Here is a 21803-nt window from a genome sequence, read left to right as displayed (position 1 = left end):
TCACAGTGGAAATAAATATTAGCTTTATTAACACTCAAAGTGCCATTCATTTATATTCATTCCGTAAGTCCAGAAGGTTACTTAGAGTAAGCCTTTGCACCACAATCTTTCAAAAAAATGAACATGTAAGAAAAAGCAATTTTCATTGTGCTAATTATTGCAGGCCTTCATGCATGTAAACCTAAACAAAATGTGTGCCAACGATATACAAATTTCCATATAAACAAAGTCATTGATCACTAACAAAATATAAACATGGTTTCTTTTATATTAGATTTTTAAAAAAAGCTATTTACCAGCAAGAAAAAACAAGTACCTAGAAATTATAAAACTCAGAAATAGTATACATTTTTACAAGCACAATTTTGAATGACAACACAAAATCAAAATGTGCATGAAATGTGGCACGTACCACACTATATCTGGCTTCTGCTAGGTTTTCCTAATCACACCGGTTCCTTTTAACATCATAAACTTAGTGACATTCGACTTCAACAGTGGACTTTATTCCTAACATGAGTAATTTTACATGGTACCGCATATTTAAAACAAAGTTTTCTTTAATACAACATTGTCTGATTGGAAATTTCATTTCCAATTCTTTTTCTGCCGGTTACTTAAAACACACAGTACAATATAAAGACACAACGAATGTTTGGACATTTCAAAACCAATTTATAGTCAATTACAAAGAATCACAATATGCCAATATACTGTTTTATAAACCCAGTCTGACCTTGCCCAGTGATAGAAAAACTAAAAGTTGAAATATTTTGGGGTAGAATACAGGAAATATTCAAAGACAACAGTAGGACAGGCCAACAGCAACTGGAGATAGAAAAATCTTGACATCTCGAGACAATTTAGTTTCTCACATTTTTCCATAGCTCTGAGAATTCAAAGGCCATTTTTAGCGGTGTGTTTTTGCTACTGCTTAAAACCTATTTTCCCCTTAATTTGCATTTCACAGAATTCTCTTAAAGAGAATTTAATGCTTTTTCTTGCAAGAGTATTTTAATTGGGCTCTAAGTATGATTTGCATTCAATTCTGAAAATACAAATACATTTTGAATGGTTAAAAACAAAATTTTAAAAATACTTTTGATCAGCCAGCTGAAAATATATTCATATAGTAAATAATCTCTCAGAAAGCTTTTATATATATTTAATTATCACAACTAAATAGTACCCTTATAAAACAAGTTCATAAAAATGTAGAAATGAAATGAAAGTAAGAACTTACTGGGATATATACATGTGCCTACAGACAGAAAAAAAATCTCCACACAAACATACATCCCCTGCTACACAGAGCATACTTTCAACTTAGTAATGGATTATAATACATTATAAAATTTTCTAATTTCTATTAATGTTGAACTCCTGAGTTCTTCAACAAAGAACCATAGATAAGTATAGTCTGTAAAAGCAAAAAGGTCCATTTAAGTCAGTAATAGCAGTGCAGTAACTGATGGCTACATCTTGAAAGAAGTTAAAACATAAAGACACAGACAGTAGTTCAATGCACGCATTCATGATGCTCATACACTCATCAACAATTATTGGTCAGAGTAGTAAATCAGTGTATAAATTAAACATTTCCAAAAATGTGCAAAAATGTCAATCTTAATAGGAAAAAAACCCTTTGTACATAATTATAAACTGCCCAGCATTCAACTGAGATTAGAAACATTTACAGAGAGAAACCAATAGGTTAAATATAGAGATTTTAATGGCTACATTTAAAAATGTACATTATTATGTCAAAGGGTAAATTTACAAATTGATAATCATAGTTTGCAACAACTCAAAGTTTATTCTCAAATTTATCCAAGTTTACTTTTATTTACAATGAATAAAAAGAACCATGTGAAATGTAAGAGATGTCAGACATTAAAAGTATTTTTGGTATTAACTCTTATAATATTTCAGAATTCAGGGTAGCAAAATTTTAAAACCAATAACAATAGAAAAAATGTAAACCATTTACTAATTAAGATTGCATTAAAACAACTGTTGGTTTTTAAAGAAGTATTTTTATCCTTAGACACTGTACTTTCAATTGAATAGCGTGTATTGCAAGAGTTTGGCACACTTCCTTTTGCCCATAAGCCTCTCCAGCTCAGATGTTTCAACTAATCCTCTCTTCTTATTCCAGATGGAAAAAATTCTTTGGAAAAGTAAGAATACATCAAATCCATTTTGTATCTATCTAATAGAGTTTCAGATGTAATTTTGTTACTTCTCTCCTCCAAGTAAAGCTAATGCTAAAATCATCACTAGTTACATATGCTTTCAAAAAATAAATTCTAAAAGAATATTTAAAAATAAGTGAACTTAAAAGTGCTTTTTGGTATGGTCATGAATTTTACTGTTCTCAACTGCATTAAGGGATTCAGAAATTATTTGGGGACAAGTCCTGCACATATAGTAGAAGCAGACACTTCCTTCTGTTCCAAAATGTCTATGGCACAAAGCAGACATCAGTCCGGAACTTACTTTTCCTCACAGCTTTGCTGAAATGCCCCTCAAGTCAAACGCAAGTTCATAAATGTCAAGACTCTAGGAAGAAAGTACGCCACCAACCTGAGGCATCAGACGTTAATGTCTGTCTATGTGCATTGGTGGTCAAGTGACATTAACAAGACTGGCACATGTACAAGCTTAAATTCATGTCTACATAGTTCCTCAAAAGTGGAAGTAACTTCTGCATGTCTAAATGCAAACACTGATCACCTGTCCTTTTCCTTGAAGGATATACCAGAATACAAACTCCACTAGTATCTGCTTTATAATTTTTACACTATTAGCTTACAAGTGGACAGAAGTAACAGTGCTAATTATTTTGGCTATGTGTACAGGGAATATAAAAGCTTTGGTTTAAAGTGATTCTGATAATACAGATTGTGTTACAAACAAGAAGTCATCAGGCAGAAGGAACAATGGTACCGATTTAATGCCTTTGCTGTTATTAACAAAAATACCATATGACTGTCAATTAAAATGCACAATTATAAAAAATATGAAGAATTCTATGAGACTGTATACAGGCAACAGATAAAATGTGTTCTTTTCTTTACTGTAGCTATGACTCCTCCCTCATCTTTCTGAAGCTCAACCTTGAATGCTTACATGACCATTGAAAAAAGAATCTCTAGGCTCCCCCAAGAGCTCATGTCCATCAACAGCTCTGGAAGGTGAGTATGGGGAGATGGGAGGCCAGTACTTCCCACACCTACCATGGGATCCCGTCCAAACCATGGCAGAAGTCAAAGCCAAGCCAAAGACAACTATGAAGCAGGAACAACTGCTTCATAGCATGCTTCCCCTAGCCAACCAAAAAGAGGTATAAGAGAATTTCCTTGTGAATACTTGGTAAGCTAAGGAAGCTTATTTTGATAATATTTGGCAGAATTTCAGCTCCAAAAAGTTCAGGAAGAACTATGTAAAATCAATTACTTTCTATTTAAGAATTATATATAAGATTATTATACATATACACAAATTGAGTTTTAATCTACTTTTAGCAACCAAGAGTATGGCAATTTATAATCAATATCATTATTATACAATCATTTATACTAGCTACTTGTGGAAAATGTACTGGTGTTCCTACCCAAGGATGACTACACTCACTGTATGTCATCAGTAGGTCATACATTTGAGTTGTTCTTCCAAAACCAGAAACTGAGCTAAATCAAACACTCATACCTTTCCCCTTCTTCCTTCCTACCCCTGCCTCCAACTCACCACCATACACACACACACACACACACACACACACACACACACACACACACACACACAGGCGCACATGCACACACTTCACAGAAAAGTAACTTAGACTATTAGCGAAAATGTTAGCTGAGCATTAAGGACTAGAATCTGCTATCCCTGGGTTTCCTACTCACTGTCCTGTCTCATTGCCTTAACATTTGTAAACCATGTGAATGACTTCCTTAGGGCAAAAACAAGTACTGTAACTCTACCATGAAAATCATAACTGAACAATAATAATACACCAAGAACTTGGACAGTGCCAATGTGACTGAAAATCAAGTATTCAACCCAGAAAACATTTACATGTCTCTTTAGAACGAGAATACCTCTTTCTACGCTTATTGGGAATTCATGTCTAGTGGAAGCTGCACCGTGTCTATCACAGACAAATCCTAATGTTTCTCTCCTAACATTTATTATTTATTTAAAAAAAAGGAGGTAGAAAAGGGTAGGAGGAGGCAGGCATTAAGAAACATTTAAGGACCAATACACAGTCTAAGGCCAAATGAACTTGTGAAGCCTACTGATTTTGGAAAAAATCTTCATTTTGGTGGGTAACTTGAATTATTAATATAAAATAAAATTAAGGCATACAGAGAAAAGGCACTACTAAAAATTAACAATTGGATTGCTTTTCATTAACATTTAACCAATCTTAAAATTCAAATAAATATGAACATTACATTTGTAAAACAAAGGCCAAACTTAGTAATAAAACAATATGATCTCAAGAAACTGTCCTGATCTTAGTATAAATAACACTGTTGACAGAGTTCGATTTCTATCAAATGTTTTGGGTATTTTCACAATTTAGACCAAAATAAAGTATGTTTTCTTTAAAAGAGACACTGGGAGAAAAAAACGAACAAAAAAACACTATTATGGAATAAATGCTCCCCATCACCGGAACTGTTGAGTAGAGGCTGGGTTTTGCAGTAAGAGGGGGTCCTGAGAGAGATGCTATGTGACCTGGTTGGGGAGGTGATCCCCCCAGTTTGGGGACACTTTTACTCTAATCCCTGTTGTCAATGACATTTCAGTTTATAACAGCCAATGATTACCTAAAATTGCTTTTCCCTTACTTAATAAAAAATAACATTTTAAAACATCACTGCTGAACTTTCAGAGTTAGCGTATGCCATAAAGTAAGTAACTGCTTGCCCATGTTCCTCCTAGACTGTGACCTCCTTAATAAGGATGTTAATTTAGTACCTGACATAGTAAGTTACAATTATTGAATAAACAAATGAAGAAGATTCGTTCTATTAAAAAAGACAGATTTGTATATTTAATTGACACCAGGTGATTTTATATCAAGCTATCAGTTCCCAGACTCCAAATAAAATCACTGGCACAGAACCTTGCCATAGACCAAGGAGTCTACATCTAGCTTGGTCATCCTGCTAAACTATTCACATCTGATTTTATTTTCTAAGTGATTTCACATATCTTGTAACAGCTCCATCAGAAATACTACAGAGCAGATCTGACATATATAAGAACTGGAGTAGCAGAAACTTAATGGAAAGAAATAGTTTCATCTTTTTAATGCAGTTTCTATTGGGAATAAGGTAAAGACTCTCAAGTGAAAGCCAATTCAATTTACTCTGAAATTAAGGTTTAAAATTTTCTTTTATAGTTCAGCAAATGCATTAATATTTTAATTCCTTATATATATTATGTAAGGGTAACTGTGCCTTTTAAAACTTTCTAAGGCAATAGTAATTTTTTTAAGTTAGAAAGATGTTTTGTAAACAAGGAAAAGTGCTGAAAATTTTCAAGATATTCATACTGAAATTTTCAGTCTGTATAATTTTAAATACATTTTAAATAATTACCAACCCATCAAAATTTCCTAGTCATTATAATAGTTTTTAACCCTTTTATTCAATACAACACTTTGCAATGTAAAAGATCTTATATTTGGTCCAAGCCTAAGTTATGCCACTTTGAATCTCTCAAGGCCTTAAGTAGAAAGATATTTCCTGAAAAGCACATATAAGACTGCTAGTGAATCTTCTCCAGCACCAAAAAGTCTGCCACTGTCAAAGCAGAATGCATTTTAAAGGCACAAAGTCAGCAGTCTGACCATTTTCCAGCGTCAGCAAAGAAGCATTACAGTATAGAAGAATCAATTGTGCATTTAAGAAACAAAACACATGTAGAGTTATCTTAAAAAGTTCAAATTGCATTTGTTGATCCATACCATTATTAGAAAGAAGGAAAAAAAAAAAACGGAGTGTTATATTTAACTTCCCCAATGAAGCTGTTTCCTTTCAAAACTTTCTTTCTTAAATTTACTTTTGGTCTTCCATACCCTCCGCCCCCACACCTTCAAGCTTTTTTGTTCTAGTAGTTTTTATATATATTAACTTTTATTGTGGTTTTTGGTACCTTCACAACTTGTCTGAAATAAATTCACATCATATTTTATATAATAACTCTGTAAACTACTTGTCTATTTTTAAGTCTTTACATAAAGAACATTACTTTCCCATAGCTAATAATATTTGTTTTATACAGCAAAGGCCTTCCGCAGCAGTGTTAAAGTAGTAGTTTCTTTTCAGGTGCCTTTATTTTCTATAGCATTTAGAAAAGAAAACAGAGACTGAGAAAAAACAGTTTTGCTCTGGGTTCTACAGTCTCACCGGATTTCTCGCTAAAGAGCATGTCTTATATTCTGCACTGCTGGTTACCCTGACAGACCAAAAATGAGCCAAAGGAAAAGCACAACTACACAAGACAGATATGAAGGAAAAGCCCACTGGTCCAGAGACCATGATCTTGCTCAAGTAGAAAAGATGCCCTCATTCATAAAAGATAAAGAAATTATAATAGATCCACACACTTGGGGATTGTTTCTAGAACAAGATTTGGCAGTTGCTTTACCAAGGCAGGGGCACCTCATTCTTGTTCTTCCCTGCAAACTGCTTCAATTTTAAGAGTATGAGAGAAGCATTGACAACTAATTTTGTGCTTTGACTTCTTAGACTAGCTAGTGGAATTTCAAATATTCCTACAGGGAATGCTAGGTAGGACCTTGGCACAGTAAACCAAGACCTACCTAACTTCAGAAACAAAGTATCTTAAAAGAGTCCCTAAATAAGCACACCTTTTGGCAGAAAATAAGAATACCTGAGTCCCTTATGAATCCCATGAAAGGGATTTTGGGGCCTCCAGGAAGACTATTGTTTTCTAGACCTTTAAAAATAAAGTACTTAGCACTTGCTTTAACATGCTGAAAAAAACTGCAAGTGGCCAAATTACTGATATCTTCATGTTTTATAGTAGCACAATTCTATTAAGAGATAGTGGGGCCTTTCCCAGCTGTCTTGTTCCATTTAATAATGTCCTTGCTCTTAGTACATACATTGTACCAGAAATACCTGGCAGCTTTTTAACCTTCCCATTAGTAGTTAAAACTTTGTTTTGATAAGTTGTTTTTTTTTTTGCCCAAAATTATGAATTTTAAGGAAAGTATATATAGAGATGGCTAAGTTCAAAAGGCTCGGTGTTCCAATTCAGTTTGTTCCTAAAAGGAAGAGTTACCTAGGTGGGTGCAATATGCAGCTGGTAAAGTGATTGCTATTTGCTGCTTGTTGAGATCATTCGCCCTTGACTTAAGCAGCAGTAGCTGATCTTGTAAAATCCTCAATTTGCATTACATCACTTTCTCTTTGAAATTTCCTTTCCTTTCTTGCATTTACTGCTTTGTAAATAGCTGTTTTCAGTTTGTAACTGGGACTGATCTTTACATCAGGGTTTCTCAACCTCAGCACTTCTGACATTTTGGGCAGGGTAATTCTTTGAGGGGTGAGGTTGCTTTCCTTGTGTATTACAGTCTATTTAGCAGCATCCCTGGCCTCTCCCAATTCATGCCACTAGTATCCTTCCAGTTGTGACAACCAAAAATGTCTCTAAGAATTGCCAAATGCCTAGTGAAATTATCCTCGCTCCACTTTTGGCAACCACTGTTTCACATGATACCTGTTTTTTTGGAGGTGCTTTAGTATTCTGTGATCCTAAGAACAAAGGTTTCATCTCCCGACATAACACATAAATATTACTAATTGAACTCTTCGTTCCTAAGGAATGTTATCTATGGGGAATCAGGAGCTAGAAACAGAAGATGGTATACATGATTTTGATTATTTCTCCATTCCTTTAATTTTGGGACGTCCCCCTCAAGTAAAACAAGTTTAAAATACACTAAACACCAAATTTTTTTCATTATTTCTACTGACTGGCAAATGTGGTCTCTTCTACTGCTCACACATTTGATAAGAGCGATCTCCTTTTGTCTTTTATTTCGATTTGCTCACGACTTGACTTTAAAATAAAAGGTTTTCCGTGTGTGTGTGTGTGTGTGTCTGTGTGTTTAAGCAGAAAGCTATCCCTCAAGTTTACAGATTCCAGTAACATGGATCTATTATAGTGTATTTGCTTATTATACTGGTTAGGATTAACAAATAAACATACCTCTCAGAGATGCGTATCTTCTATCAAGACTCCTACTGAGCAAAAAGGTTGGTAGACAGAGGTTAGGATCTAAAGAATACAGATATAAGAAGAAACCTATATTCTTTAAGTTGAGTACCTACCCTAAAGTTTAGGGCTCAACCCCACAAATGAGGATATATTTTAAATACTATCACTAAAAACTACAAATTATACATTATTTTCTTCTCCTTGTTTTCCATGTCTTCCCATCGCCACTGATATGTCAGTGATAGAGGGAATGACTCTACAATCTTTAGGTATTCCAAATGATTTGTTTGTACTAAAAAGAGTGACTATGTACTAAAGTGCTTTATCTCTCTGAACCACATCAGTACATTATAAAAATTAAAAAAAAAAGTTTCAAGTTCTTGTAAGGGAAAAAAAGATTAAATATAAAAAATTTAGGTTATTATTATTATTAAACAAATTTAACCAAGAATCAAGAGAAATACTTTCCCTCTTGTCTTTTTTTCTCCCCCATCTCTCTTTTTTTATAAAAAAGAAAAGTGCAGTCAGAGAGAAGGTGAATGAATAGATGGGAGCTAGGTAGAGGCACAGGAGAGGTTACTGGCTGCTAGTGATAATGCACAAACATGTGCCTTAAGAGTTCATCAGCTGAAGGTCTCAGTTTGGCCTCTACAAAAATCCGTTTGAGGAAATCTCGAGTATAGTCTGAGACATGAGGTGGCAGCTTTGGGTTTGTTGGCTGAGTGGCAATTTTAAAGATGGCAGCCATTGCTTCAAATTCAGCCCAAGGCGGCTTTTCAGTTAGCATTTCTACCACAGTACATGCAACGCTCCTGAAAAGAAACAAAAAGAAATACATTACACAAACAATAACATGAAAGAAAGCCAGTTAGCTAGAAAATGAGAAACAGGCATTAAGTCCATGTATATTTAAATATGACTTAACTTCAAATTCAAAGCTTCATTAAAAAGTTCTAATTTTGTAAAACTGTAATTTAAACATAAAAATCAATTTAAAACAACAATTTAATGACTATCACTTAATTCAAATGGTTGGGCAAAGAACATTATTCATCTTATTTTTGTTTTACATAATTTCTAACCTGACATTAAAAATAATTTTTGTCTTTATCTTACAAAGAATATAAGCATTGGAAATCAATGGCCTTCCGGTGCCTAAAATGAACGTCTGTTAAAGTCTTTTCTGGGTGGGAAGCAGAAAATGGTCATTTCATGGTCTGACTTAAAATTATAAAAGAATTAAAGATTAAATGAATTATAAGACACTGACAACAAAGATGAAGTACTTTTAAAGGTCTTTAGACAAACAAAGTAACTATTTATTTACTTCTGTAATAGCAAAAAGCTTTTTAATGCTGAGGTTTGCTCACGACAAAATCCTTCCTAAAGAATGGAGGACAGGTTCAAGGATTCTAAATATTTAATCAATTATAAGCCTCAATAAGGCATAATTAATACAGTGTTAATCTTTGCAATTCTTAAATCCTATTTTGGAAGTACAAAAGATCATTTACATCTGCCTCAGTAATTCAATCCCAGGTGGAAATACATAAGGCGGCGGATGGTTTTCAAGCAAACTTCATATCAAAACCTACCAGATGTCCGCTTTTCTTCCATAGCCTTCTCCACTGATGACTTCAGGGCTCATCCAGTATGGTGTGCCCGTGACAGACTTCATTCCTGTCCCTGAGAGACAGATGGTCTGAAGCCGTTTGCTGGCCCCAAAATCTCCTAGTTTGACATTGCCTGTTGAATCTCTCAGGATATTTGCCCCTAAAAACAAGAAATTGCCTCATTTCATTAATTTATTGGCCATCTGGAATACAGTATAAAAGAACAATGGCACAGAATTACTTCATAGACTCTTCTATTTGTCTCCAAAGTTAGGCTGCTTTTCATCTTCTGGCAGTAGCTGGCATAATGCTAGTCACATAGGTGGTGCTCATTAAGGATTTGCTGCAAGAACACTACATTTTTAGGTCAGCTGTGTGTTTAGGACCTAGGACATTTCTACTGAAAAGGACTGGTGCAGGTTGGAGGTGAGGGTGATGAGGAGGAGAAAGGCGAAAAGGGCTAAGAATGAAGCTCAGTGAAGGACCAAGAACGCCCCCAGTTTCTCTGTCATAAAGCAGGAAGCCCATGGCTGAAACTTATTTCCCTGAGAAGCCAGCCTTTTCTCAGAAACTTCCTTAGGGTGCTTCATAATCAAAAGCATTTTCCCCCTCTATTACTTAAATTTAGTTACCTTGTATTTTAGAGTGTTCTTAATATTGAATCTTGCTTTATATTAATTTTACATCTCAATTTTTAATATTTTAAATGTCTGATAGGCAAGCTTTGAGCTTTTCATTTAAAATTTCATTAGCTTTTATAATAAACTTTTTAGATAGCTTCAGATTTACAGAATTATTACAAAGATAGTATAGAGAGTTCCCATATAACCCCACACCCAGTTTCTCTATTACTAATAGTATGGTACATTTGCCACAATTAATAAACCAATACTGAAATATTATTAACCAAGTTCATACTTTGCTTAGATTTCCTCAGTTTTTCCCTAATACCCTTTTTCTGGATCCAGGATCCTAACCAGGATCCCACGCCATACTTAGTCATCATGTCCCCTCAGGCTCCTCTTAGGGGGGATACTTTCTCAAATTTTCCTTGTTTTTGATGACACGTGTTTTTCTGAGGTGTACTGGGGTCAGGTTTTCCCTAATTGAGGGACCAGTAGAATGTCCCTCAATTAGGATTTGTCCCATGTTCTCATAATGGGGGCTGTAAGTTTTTTGGGGGAAGACCACAGGTAAACTGCCATTCTCATCATACGATATTAAAGGCACATACTGTCAACACCATTGTTGATGCTGACCTTGATCACCTGGCTTGAGATAGTGTTTGTCAGGTTCTCCACTGTGAAGTCATTGTCCCCCACCCTTTCCATACTTTGGAAGAAATTTGCCACACACAGCCCACAGTTAAGGAGTAAAGAGTTATGCTCCAGGCTGAGTAGCTACATAAATTTGGAGTTATGCTGCAGAAGAGATTTGTCTCCCCTCTCCCACATATTTATTAAATCATTCATTTACATCACTATGAACATGGATATTTGTTTTATACACTGGGTTATAATCCAGTAATGCTTTATTCTCCTGCTATTTATCAGTTTCAGCCACTGGAGCTTCTTTCCACTGGCTCTGTGTCCCTTTGCCATACCCCCATCATTGTATTCTTGCTTTTGTTTTTGAGCACTTTCTTGCTTTCTGGCACTGGAAGATGCTCCAGGCTCATCTTGTATATTTCCTGCACCAGTCCTAAAATCAGCCATTTCTCAAGGAGGCCTAGTTCCTTTCAGTGGAGAATAGTATTAAAAAACAAGATCATCGGCCAGGTGCAGTGGCACACACATGTAATCCTAGCACTTTGGGAGGCAAAGGCGGGTGGATCGCATGAGCTCAGGAATTCGAGGTCAGCCTAAGCAACGTGGTGAAACCCCATCTCTACAAAAAATACAAAAAAATCAGCTGGGCATGGTAGTGTGAGCCTGTAGTCCCAGCTACTTGGGGGCTGAGGCTGAAGGATCACTTGAGCCCAGAGAGCTGAGGCTGCAGTGAACTGAGTTCATGCCACTGCACTCCCGCCTGGGTGATAAAGTGAGACTCTGTCTCAAAAAAAACAAAAACAAAAAACCAGAACAAAACAAAACAAAAAACCAAGCTATGGGCACTAGGCTAATTTGTTTTTTATTCTCTATTTTCACTCTTACCATTTTAAAAACTCTATTTTTTCTGGGATTATAAATCTAGTTTCTGTCTTTTATAAATCATTTCGCTTCTCATTTTTCTCCACATAACCTTCATTACTTTGGACCTTCTCATTTTTAACTTTTTCTTTACCTATTCTTAAATAAGCCATTTATTTTATTATCTAATTTTAATTATTTTAATTTTAAAATTTTACTTCATTTCTTATTTTTAAGTCTTCCATAACCTTAATCATATTTTATATTACAAAGATATTCATTTTCTTGGTTCTCTTACCCTTTTCTGAAAAAATGATCTCTAAGGAGGAGAGTGAATAGTGGAGAAAAGCTACTTTACAGACTGGAGAGGATAAAGAGACCCCACCCCTATCATGGGGCTTCCGTACCTGTCTTTCTGTTCTCCCAGCAAATTCCCCAGTCTAGTCAATGATGGTTCCCTAAAGCCTCTCTCCAGAGGATAGTCCAGAGTTCATTCTCTGCACACCTTAAGTGTAAACATGCCATGACATTAGTGATCTTCTAAAAAAGCACTGTCTAACATTTCCTACCATCCAATACTTTAAGAAAGACTGTCAAAAAAGCCACCATCTCTAGAATACTTAACCAGTGGAAGGACAACAAAGCCCATTTTTTACTGGCTACAAGCAGGGCTCTGATTGGGGAAGGAACAGTCCAAGGCAGGTCACAGACAGGGGAAGCTGTCTCTGGGGAGGAATCACCAATGTTGAACCAATGCTTACCCAGAAGAAGGGCTAAAGAGAAAATGGGTAGCCAGGCTCCAGCATAAGTTTCTAAAAACTTATTTTGGATGTGTCAAAAGTAAGTTATTAAGGAGACTTTTCAGACATACACAAAGGTAGAGCAGCATGCTCAGCCACCACCCAGCCTCAACATCCATCTGGATGACCCTGCCCCAGCCATACTGCCAACCACTCCTCCTCCCCTCTCTAGGATTTGAAGCACATTCAAGATGTCAGTTTGACATAGTTGGAGTTCATCAGAGCTCAGTTTGGGGTTCTTTTCTCCCCCCCTTCCTTCTTTCCCAAGCTAGTGACATCCATTCCTCCTAGCTCAAATTTGATCTCAAGATAAAGTATGTCATCATAGCTAACTTTTAAGAGCTTTTTAGGTATCAGGCACTACTTTAAGCATATTGCATGCATTAACTCATTTACTCCTTTAGAGAATCCTATGAGCTGGATACTGTTATCTCCATCATTTAAGAAAGAGGAACTGAGAGACTGAGTAACTTGTCCAAGGTCACACAGTGTGGATAAAGCCCGAATCTGAATCAGGCCACCTGGCAGCAGGGCTCCTACTCTTGGCCAGCCTGTCCTAATGCCTATGTAATATGTATGAAACATGATCTCACTTGTATGGTCTCTTAAACTTTACTGATTCTGTGAGCCCCCACAGTAGAGCTACCCATTTGGGGAGACAGGACTGGTGTGATAAAACACTGATGCAGTTCACAAGAAAGCAAGAGAACTGTTTCCCTGTTTCAGAGATAGATGAATTAATGTTAAATGTCTTATCCACATCACTTGTTTCATTCACATTCACAAAGAACTGTCTATTTAAAATAGAAAATACCTCATTACTTACCTTTGATATCTCTATGGACAATCATATTACTATGCAAATAATGGACACCCTCCAGAATCTGACGGGTGTATTTCCTAGTCACATTCTCAGTAAGAGCGCCATATGCTTTTAATTGGTCCTTAATTGAACCCTAGGAGAAAACAACAACAACAACTACTGTATATGGTTTGAAATGAAAACTGCTATTAAATCTTTATTGGTAAAGAGGCCAGGAATTCTCATCTCACTTGTCTAAGCATGTCCTACTTGAATTTTATTTATTTTGTTCTTATTCTGTTTTTAAAGTATTTTATTGACATCTGCTGATTTTCTCAGGAAAAGGAATGGGTATAACTAGAAAGAACATATATGACATTTTAAAGTTTTTTCTTTATATAAGAAAAAACTCAACACTCAAGTTCGAAACATGAGAACATACACAAAAGGAGAACTTCAGATTTTCTCAAGTGTTTTTTAGGGCAGGATAAGGTGCCATCTCTGAGAAAGCTGAATCAGTCTGAAGTGAGGCATAGGTATTTGAATTTTGAAAAAGCTTCCCTAGTGATTCCAATGTACAAGTTTGAGTAATCATCCCTTTAAAAGACAGAAATAAAATGCTTCCTGAGGGACAAATCCCTTTTTTGACAGGAAAATACATCCGAATGTTTCTGCCTTTCCTTGAATTTTGGTAAACGGTGTACTCTGTCACATGAAAGTAAATCCTTGGATTTTACAGATTTAACCATTTGTCCTTTCCACTGTTTATGAGCCATCCTTGGAGGGAGAGCATTTTGCAATTCTGTGGACCCAAACTTGTAAATCACACATATGGAAAGGAGCAAGGGTGCCCAGTCAACTACTGACACCTACAGTTCCGCACGGCTTGTTTGTTCAGTCTACTGTGTCTCTACCTGTAGGATTATACAGAAGAGGCCAGGCACAGTAGTTTATGCCTGTAATCCCAGCACTTTGGGAGGCTGAGGAAGGCAGATCACCTGAGGTCAGGAGTTCAAGACCAGCCTGGCCAACAGGGTGAAACCCCATGTCTATTAAAAATACAAAAATTACACAGGTATCAGCCGGGCATGGTGACTCATGCTTGTAATCCCATCACTTTGGGAGGCTGAGGCGGGTGGATCACCTGAGGTCAGGAGTTCAAGACCAGCCTGGCCAACACGGTGAAACCCCGTCTCTACTAAAAATACAAAAAATTAGCTGGGCGTGGTGGTGGATGCCTGTAACCCAGCTACTCAGGAGGCTGAGGCAGGAGAAATGATTTAATTCGGGAGGCAGAGGTTAAAGTGAGCCGAGATCGCACCACTACACTCCAGCCTAGGCAACAAAGCGAGACTCCATCTCAAAAAATAAAAATTATGGCCGGGAGCAGTGGCTCATGCCTGTAATCCCAGCACTTTGGGAGGCTGAAGCGGGTGCATCACCTGAGGTCAGCAGTTTGAGACCAGCCTGGCCAACACGGTGAAACCCCGTCTCTACTAAAAATACAAAAATTAGCTGGGTGTGCTGGTGTGCACCTGTAATCCCAGCTACACGGGAGGCTGAGGCAGGAGAATTACTTGAACCGGGAGGCAGAGGTTGCAGTGAGCTGAGAGCATGCCATTGCCCAGCCTGGGCAACAAGAGCGAAACTCCATCTCAAAAATAAATAAATAAAACAAAAATTATGGAAATACATGTATTTTTAAATGAGTAAACATATCAATCACCACCTTGAAAATCATTAATACTAGATGTACTCTATTAAAAAATAAAATATACATAATGACAGATGTCACAAATCACATTTTATAACTCCTAATGAAATTATAGACTCTAGTGATGACTATCAGTGCTAAAAACAGTAGGTGGATAGTTGAAAAGGAACGGGCTATTCATATGTGCCACTGCTATATCTCTTATTACTTTCTGGTCTGCAGGAAAAAACAAAACTTTACAGTGCAGGAATCAATATGTCAATCACCCTCATCTAATGATTGGTCTTTGCATTGCTACAGTGGAATAACCAGAATAACCAGAAACTGGCTCCTGATAGGATGCATAGCTTCATCTATGATGTATCAAATTTGAATGTGAATCTAATTTAGACCTTAGATCTAACTTGATAATAAATAAAGGGATAAAAGAACAAATTAAAATCCACATGCTGATTTCGGCAGCACATACACTAAAATTAGAATGATACAGAGAAGATTAGCACAGCCCCTGCGCAAGGACGACATGGAAATTTGTGAAGCATTCCATATAACTAAAAATATAAAAAATTTAAAACAAAAAAACAAAATCCACAAGAATGCAATTAGAGAAATCCATGAGAGTTTTTTGGGTTTTTTTTTGCAAATTCTTCCAGATCCTGAGAGTGAAGACTCTTAACAGGCTATCTTCCTCTCTTTGTCAAATCTGTATCATGTACAAACTGACTGCTCTAGATAGTAATCCTAGCACTTTGGGAGGCCAAGGCAGAAGAATCACTGAGTTTGAAACCAGCCTAGGTAGCAGAGTGAGACCTTGCCTCTCTTTCTAAGAATCATAAAAAATTGTTTAAAAAGAGATAATTAAGGAGCATAACAATTAAATGTAATGTATCATCCTAGACTGGAACTTGGTGTGAATATATCAGCTATAATGGGCATTTTAGGGCATTTAAGGAAATCTCAAGATAGACTGCTAAGATGTCTGTAACCTACTTTAGAATACTTTAGCATTAATGAGTTAAAAAATACAAAGACAGATGAAGAGGACAGAAAATATAACCCAGCTCTAATTTAAAACTCTTTCAAAATGTCTTTAACTAGGGTTAACATTTTATAATCTACGTTTTTTTTGTCTTTCTTTTATTAACTGTAATTTTAAATGGAATGTGCATTTTCAAAAAGATGTACTAACTTACCCCTGGCATATATTCCATAAATATGGAAAGTGTTTTTTCCTGGGGATCCCTCAAACAGCCATAATACTGAACAATTCGCTCATGCAGCAAGTTTTTCAGCAACTGAATTTCACATTCAAGTGCGTTTACTTCCTGAAAGAGAGAATTCATTGTTAAGTCTTCAACAATGTCAGTAAAAGCAAAAAATTCTAACTTCATGGACCATCAAGGTGATTTCATTCTGAAAATTTTAGTTCCCAGTAACAAATATCTGAAAGTCTCTAACCAATAACTTTTTAAACAGTCCTTGATGATATGCTAAAGCAACACTGAATCAGATTAATATTATAACTGAAGTACTAAAAAAGAAAAATACATATTGAAAAGTAGATAAATATATCTAATCTGTTTTACAAATAATTTATACTAAAGAAAACTGTACTTTTTAGTAAAAATGCTTCTTATTTAGAATGGAAGGGGCTTAATGTTAAAAGAATAATAATAAATAAAGTTTCTTATAATGTGACAAAGTAAATGTGTGCAGTGATTTTTACCTTGCTGGTCTCAGGACTATCAGGATCAAACTGAACTTGCTTAACAGCCAATTCTCTTCCTGTATCAACATCATAACAGAGGTAGACCCTTCCAAAGGCTCCTTGGCCAAGCAGTTTGCCCAATCTCCAGTTGGTTGGAGCCCGAGGTGCTGAAAAAGAACACGTTCTTAAAGTGAAATATCAAACAGCACACAAATGGTTAATAACTAAATGAACATACTGCATTAGTGACATCCTCCATTGAATGTGCTTGGATATAAGGGAAAATTATGATTATCCAAATTCACATAGGTACCGCCTTTCAAAATTTTCTCTTTCATCCGTTTTCTACAAATCCTAAACCAAAAAAAGATTCATATCCCAAGAGTCATTTTTTTCTGAAATTGTTTTCCTAATTACACGTGACAGCATCTTTCTTTCACTCAATCTAAGATGCCAAAGACTGTAAGATGCACCATTTCTAATCTTCACTGCAGTAATATTTGTACTTAGTTTTTCAGCCTCCACCTACAATGTAGAAAGCTGGAAAAAGTATCAATCCCATACAAACAAGAGAAATCTGGGTAATCTACAAAATTTAACTTTTATTGAACACATATCAAAAAGCTAAGATTGCAGGGCAACCAACTAACCTGAAATCGAAGGAAAAAGTGGCATTTCCAAGGAGAGACAGAACAGAAGCAGTGACTCACTTATGGCAAAGCACAGAGAAAGACCCACACCAGCAGGGAATAATTCACCTCCATTTTAAACAAATGTGGGCTGGCATGAGAATATTGAACCCTTGGGAGATCCAGACACAGGTGAGCTCACACTTGCTCGAAGTCTTTTCTGTGGACCTCTACCATGCACTCACAGGGGCAGGAGACACCAGGGAAAGCCTCCCTTGGTAGTCAAGGCCCGGAGAAGGGGAATGGCCCACTGTTGTGGGAAATGCAGAAAGCCCTTCCACACCCCTCTCCCCTAAGAAACAAGAGCCTTCAGCTGCTGGAGAAAGCAGAAAACCCTGTCACCCCTGCATTACAGGTAAAGACCTACTGAGACTAGGGGAATGAGAAAGAAAGAAAACAAACAAACAAACTCTACCCCTGACAGAGAAGCTGGAAACCTTCTGTGACCCTGACCATTAGAGCACTCCTACTCCTGGAAGATGGGTAAGCCCATCTCTGAGAACGGAGGAGATAAAGCCTGCCTAAGACTGAAGCTGGATAGGACAACACAGAACCTTCTATTCTGCCTCCCCATCCTAGGCTTGCAAGTAGCAGCAATCCACTACTGAGAGCACAAGGCCATAGAGAGATCCTCCCTCTCTGAGAAGTAGGCACAAAAGGAAGGTCAAGGCCGGGTACAGTGACCCACACCTGTAATCCCAGCACTTTGGGAGGCCAAGGCAGGTGGATTACCTGAGGTCAGGAGTTCAAGACCAGCCTGGCCAATGTGGCAAAACCCCATTTCTACTAAAAAAAAAAAAAAGAAAAAAAAGCCAGGTGTGGTGGCGGACACCTGTAATTGCAGCTACTTGGGAGGCTGATGCAGGAGAATCGCTTGAACCCGGGAGGGGGAGGTTGCAGTGAGCCAGTATCGCGCCCCTGCACTCCAACCTGGGCAACTCCATCTCAAAAAAAAAAAAACAAAACAAAACAAAAAAAACAACGCTGATGGAGCAGGACGGCTGAGAAAATCCCTTTAGGAAACCAGTACAAAGTAATTCAAAGAATTTAAAGTCAGTGGTGCACAGGGACCACGGCAACAACAAAATCCAAACCCAGCTCAACTCCTGACTAGATTGACTCAGCTTCTCATAGTTACGGCCTAGCAGAAGAAGAGCTGTGCCTATTTCCAGGCATACATTCTATTCACCTCCTCCTTTATCCTATACATGATATCTGGCATTCACTGTAAAATGATGGCACAAAAAAGCAACCCTTCCAAAGAAAATCAAGAGAGAAAGCAATTAATACAACCAGACTCAGAAGGTTCAGACGGGAAATTTAAAATAACTTGACTAACATGTTAAAGGTTCTAATGGAAAAGGTAGACAACATGCATGAACAGATGGTGAACAGAGCAATGGAAACTACAGGAATGAGTCACATGAAAATGCATGAAATAAAGAACAATGACAGAAATTAAGAATTCCTTCAACAGGATCATAAATAGATGCAACAAGGCTGAGGAAAGAATCAGTGAACCTGAAAATAGATCAATGGGGCCAGAGAGAGGGGGCGGGGAGGGAGAGATAGAGAGTGTGTGTGTGTGGGAGAGGGAGAAAAAACAGAGGTATGAGACAGTATCAAATAGTCTAGTGTACAGGTAATAGGAATCCCAAAAGAAAAAGGAAGAATGAGACAGAAAAAATACTTGGAGAGGTAACAACTGAGAACTTTTCACAAACTATAAATATAATAAACTGAAAGAACACCAGCTGGGAACCCTACACAAATATACCTAGACACATCTTATTCACACTGTAGAAAATCAAAGACAAAATCTTGAAAGCAGCTGGGACAGCTGCGGAGGAAGAAAGCATATTACATATGGAGGAACAAAGATAAGAATTATAGCAGATTTCTCTTCAGGAAGTATATACGCCAGAAGACAATGGGACAATAGCTTTAAAGTGCTAGAAAGGCCAGGTGCAGTGGCTCACACTGTAATTCCAGCACTTTGGGAGGTTGTGGCAGGTGGATCAGCTTAAGCCCAAGAGTTCAAGACCAGCCTGGGCAACACAGCAAAACCCTGTCTCCACAAAAAATACAAAAATTATCTGGGCATGGTGGTGCATGCCTGTAATGCCAGATACTTGAGAGTCTGAGGTGGGAGAATTGCTTGAGCCCAGGAGGCAGAGGTTGCAATGAGTTGAGATTACACCACGGCCTGAGTGACAGAGTGAGATCCTGTCACAAAAATGAAGGAGAAATACAGACTTTTTTCAAACAAACAAAAGCTGAATGAACTTACTACCAGCAAGTCTATTTTACAAGAAAGGTTAAAATGCAGTTTTTCAGGCAGAAGGAATTTGATACCCAACAGATCTTGGATCTGTCTTTGTTTATATAGATTTTGGATCTATACAAAGATCTATAAAAATGAATATACTGAAAATATATATAAAAGACATTTTTCTCTTATTTTTAATCACTTCAAAAGATAGCTGTCTAAGGCAAAAATAACAGCAATATAGCATGGGGTCAATATGGATAGAAAAGTAAACTATGACACACTAGCACAAAAAAGGAATTCAGAGTATGTAAATAGTGCTGTAACAAACATCTTCGAGCATGAATCTTTGTATACACTGATTACATAATAAGGTCTAAATGCTTTGCAATCCGGCCTGAGTTACCACTGTAGGCCTATTCCCACTATTTCAAGTAAGATACCCCCACATCAGCCAAAAATTGAACTATTCACCATTTTTAGATGATGTTATGGCCTCTTGCACATTATCTCCTCAGCTGGTGATTTCTACTCACATTTAAATGCTATACAATTATTTCTCCATATATCATCTACCCCATTAGATTATGTCTTAAGAGATTATGTTTGAAATCTCAGTGGTAGGCATTCAACCTCAGTGGCAGGCATTCAACAAGGATATGTGAAATGAATGGATAAAAAATGACTAGTTGGTAATAGTTTTCCTAATACAAGTGAAGAACAGAATTATCTAAGGTAATTAACAGTGATACCATGCTTATACCTGACATTCCAACTACCTTTAGAAACACCATTATTACCTTTTTTGAGTAGTTCATCTGACCCCAAAAACTCACTTAGGATTTATTCCTTTTAATACTATAAAATTCTGCAAAGGTTCTGCTCTACATTTCACTATGCCAAGTTCTATTACTTACAACGGCTGGGTGGGCTGATGTCCATTACGGTCAAAGTAGGATTGTCTATGTCACTTCCCCTTCTTCTTATTCGACTATCATCATACTCTGGGGTAAAGATACTGCTTCCACTACTGGTGCTTAAGGAGTGATCAGTAGGACTGAAACTCACAGGAGACCGGAAGCTGGTCCCCTGGGTCCTTCTAGCTCTTGGAAAAGTTTTACGACCTACAAAATGAAAAGAGAATGACCTTATACCTTTTATTAATATGTTGTACTTTTAAAGTATTTAAAATTTGTAACGTAGAGAATAGAAATTTGTCCTGTGACTAGGCTAAGAAACTGAAATAGCAATGATTGGGTGGGAAAAAATAAACAGAACCTGAATATGAATTCAAATAATCTCTTATGATAAAACATGTATGAGTGTGCTCACACACACATACACACACAAATCATAAAAAGGAACCTCCTCGCTTCTGGAGAAAAAGGAGAAAAAAAATTTACTCTCATTTCCAATAATGATTTTAAAATCTAAAACAAAGATTCAAAAGTTCATAGGTAGTAATTTCTTTCTTTTCTTTTTGAGACGGAGTTTCACTCTTGTTGCCCAGGCTGGAGTGCAGTGGTACAATCTTGGCTCACTGCAACCTCCACCTCCCAGGTTCAAGTGATTCTCCTGTCTCAGCCTCCCAAGTAGCTGGGATTACAGGCGCCCACCACCATGCCCAGCTAATTTTTCATATTTTCAGTAGAGACAGGGTTTCATCATGTTGGCCAGGCTAGTCTCGAACTCCTGACCTCAGGTGATCCACCCACCTCGGCCTCCCAAAGTGCTGGGATTACAGGCATGAGCCACCGCACCTGGCAAGTAATTTTTTTTCTTAAAGGGATGATGTAAGTATCAATCTCATC

General features: G+C 37.0%; 1 protein-coding gene and 1 non-coding gene across 3 annotated transcripts in view; one reads left to right on the top strand and one right to left on the bottom strand.

The window, feature by feature from the left end:
* MAP3K2 (mitogen-activated protein kinase kinase kinase 2) overlaps positions 1 to 21803 on the bottom strand; it is an 87246-nt gene continuing 65443 nt past the window's right edge. The window contains exons 12-17 of one of the 2 annotated variants that reach the window (XM_005572879.4): positions 20910 to 21116; positions 17053 to 17201; positions 16520 to 16651; positions 13637 to 13766; positions 9864 to 10041; positions 1 to 9080 (exon numbers count right to left, since the gene is read on the bottom strand). In XM_005572879.4, coding sequence (XP_005572936.2) covers positions 8855 to 9080; positions 9864 to 10041; positions 13637 to 13766; positions 16520 to 16651; positions 17053 to 17201; positions 20910 to 21116 — 1022 coding nt within the window. In that variant the 3' untranslated portion in view covers positions 1 to 8854. Of the gene's footprint in view, positions 9081 to 9863; positions 10042 to 12334; positions 12516 to 13636; positions 13767 to 16519; positions 16652 to 17052; positions 17202 to 20909; positions 21117 to 21803 lie in introns of those variants that run through there. The other variant, XM_065525348.2, reaches the window with a different exon arrangement.
* Positions 15774 to 15879, top strand: LOC123568095 (U6 spliceosomal RNA). Its single transcript, XR_006691324.2, has one exon. It is a non-coding gene; the product is annotated as a U6 spliceosomal RNA (small nuclear RNA).

Source organism: Macaca fascicularis, chromosome 12 (assembly GCF_037993035.2).
Source record: "Macaca fascicularis isolate 582-1 chromosome 12, T2T-MFA8v1.1".
In the NCBI taxonomy this organism is placed as follows: Eukaryota; Metazoa; Chordata; class Mammalia; order Primates; family Cercopithecidae; genus Macaca; species Macaca fascicularis.
The sequence above is the reverse complement of the archived record's forward strand: the minus strand, read 5'-3'. Positions and strand labels throughout refer to the sequence as shown.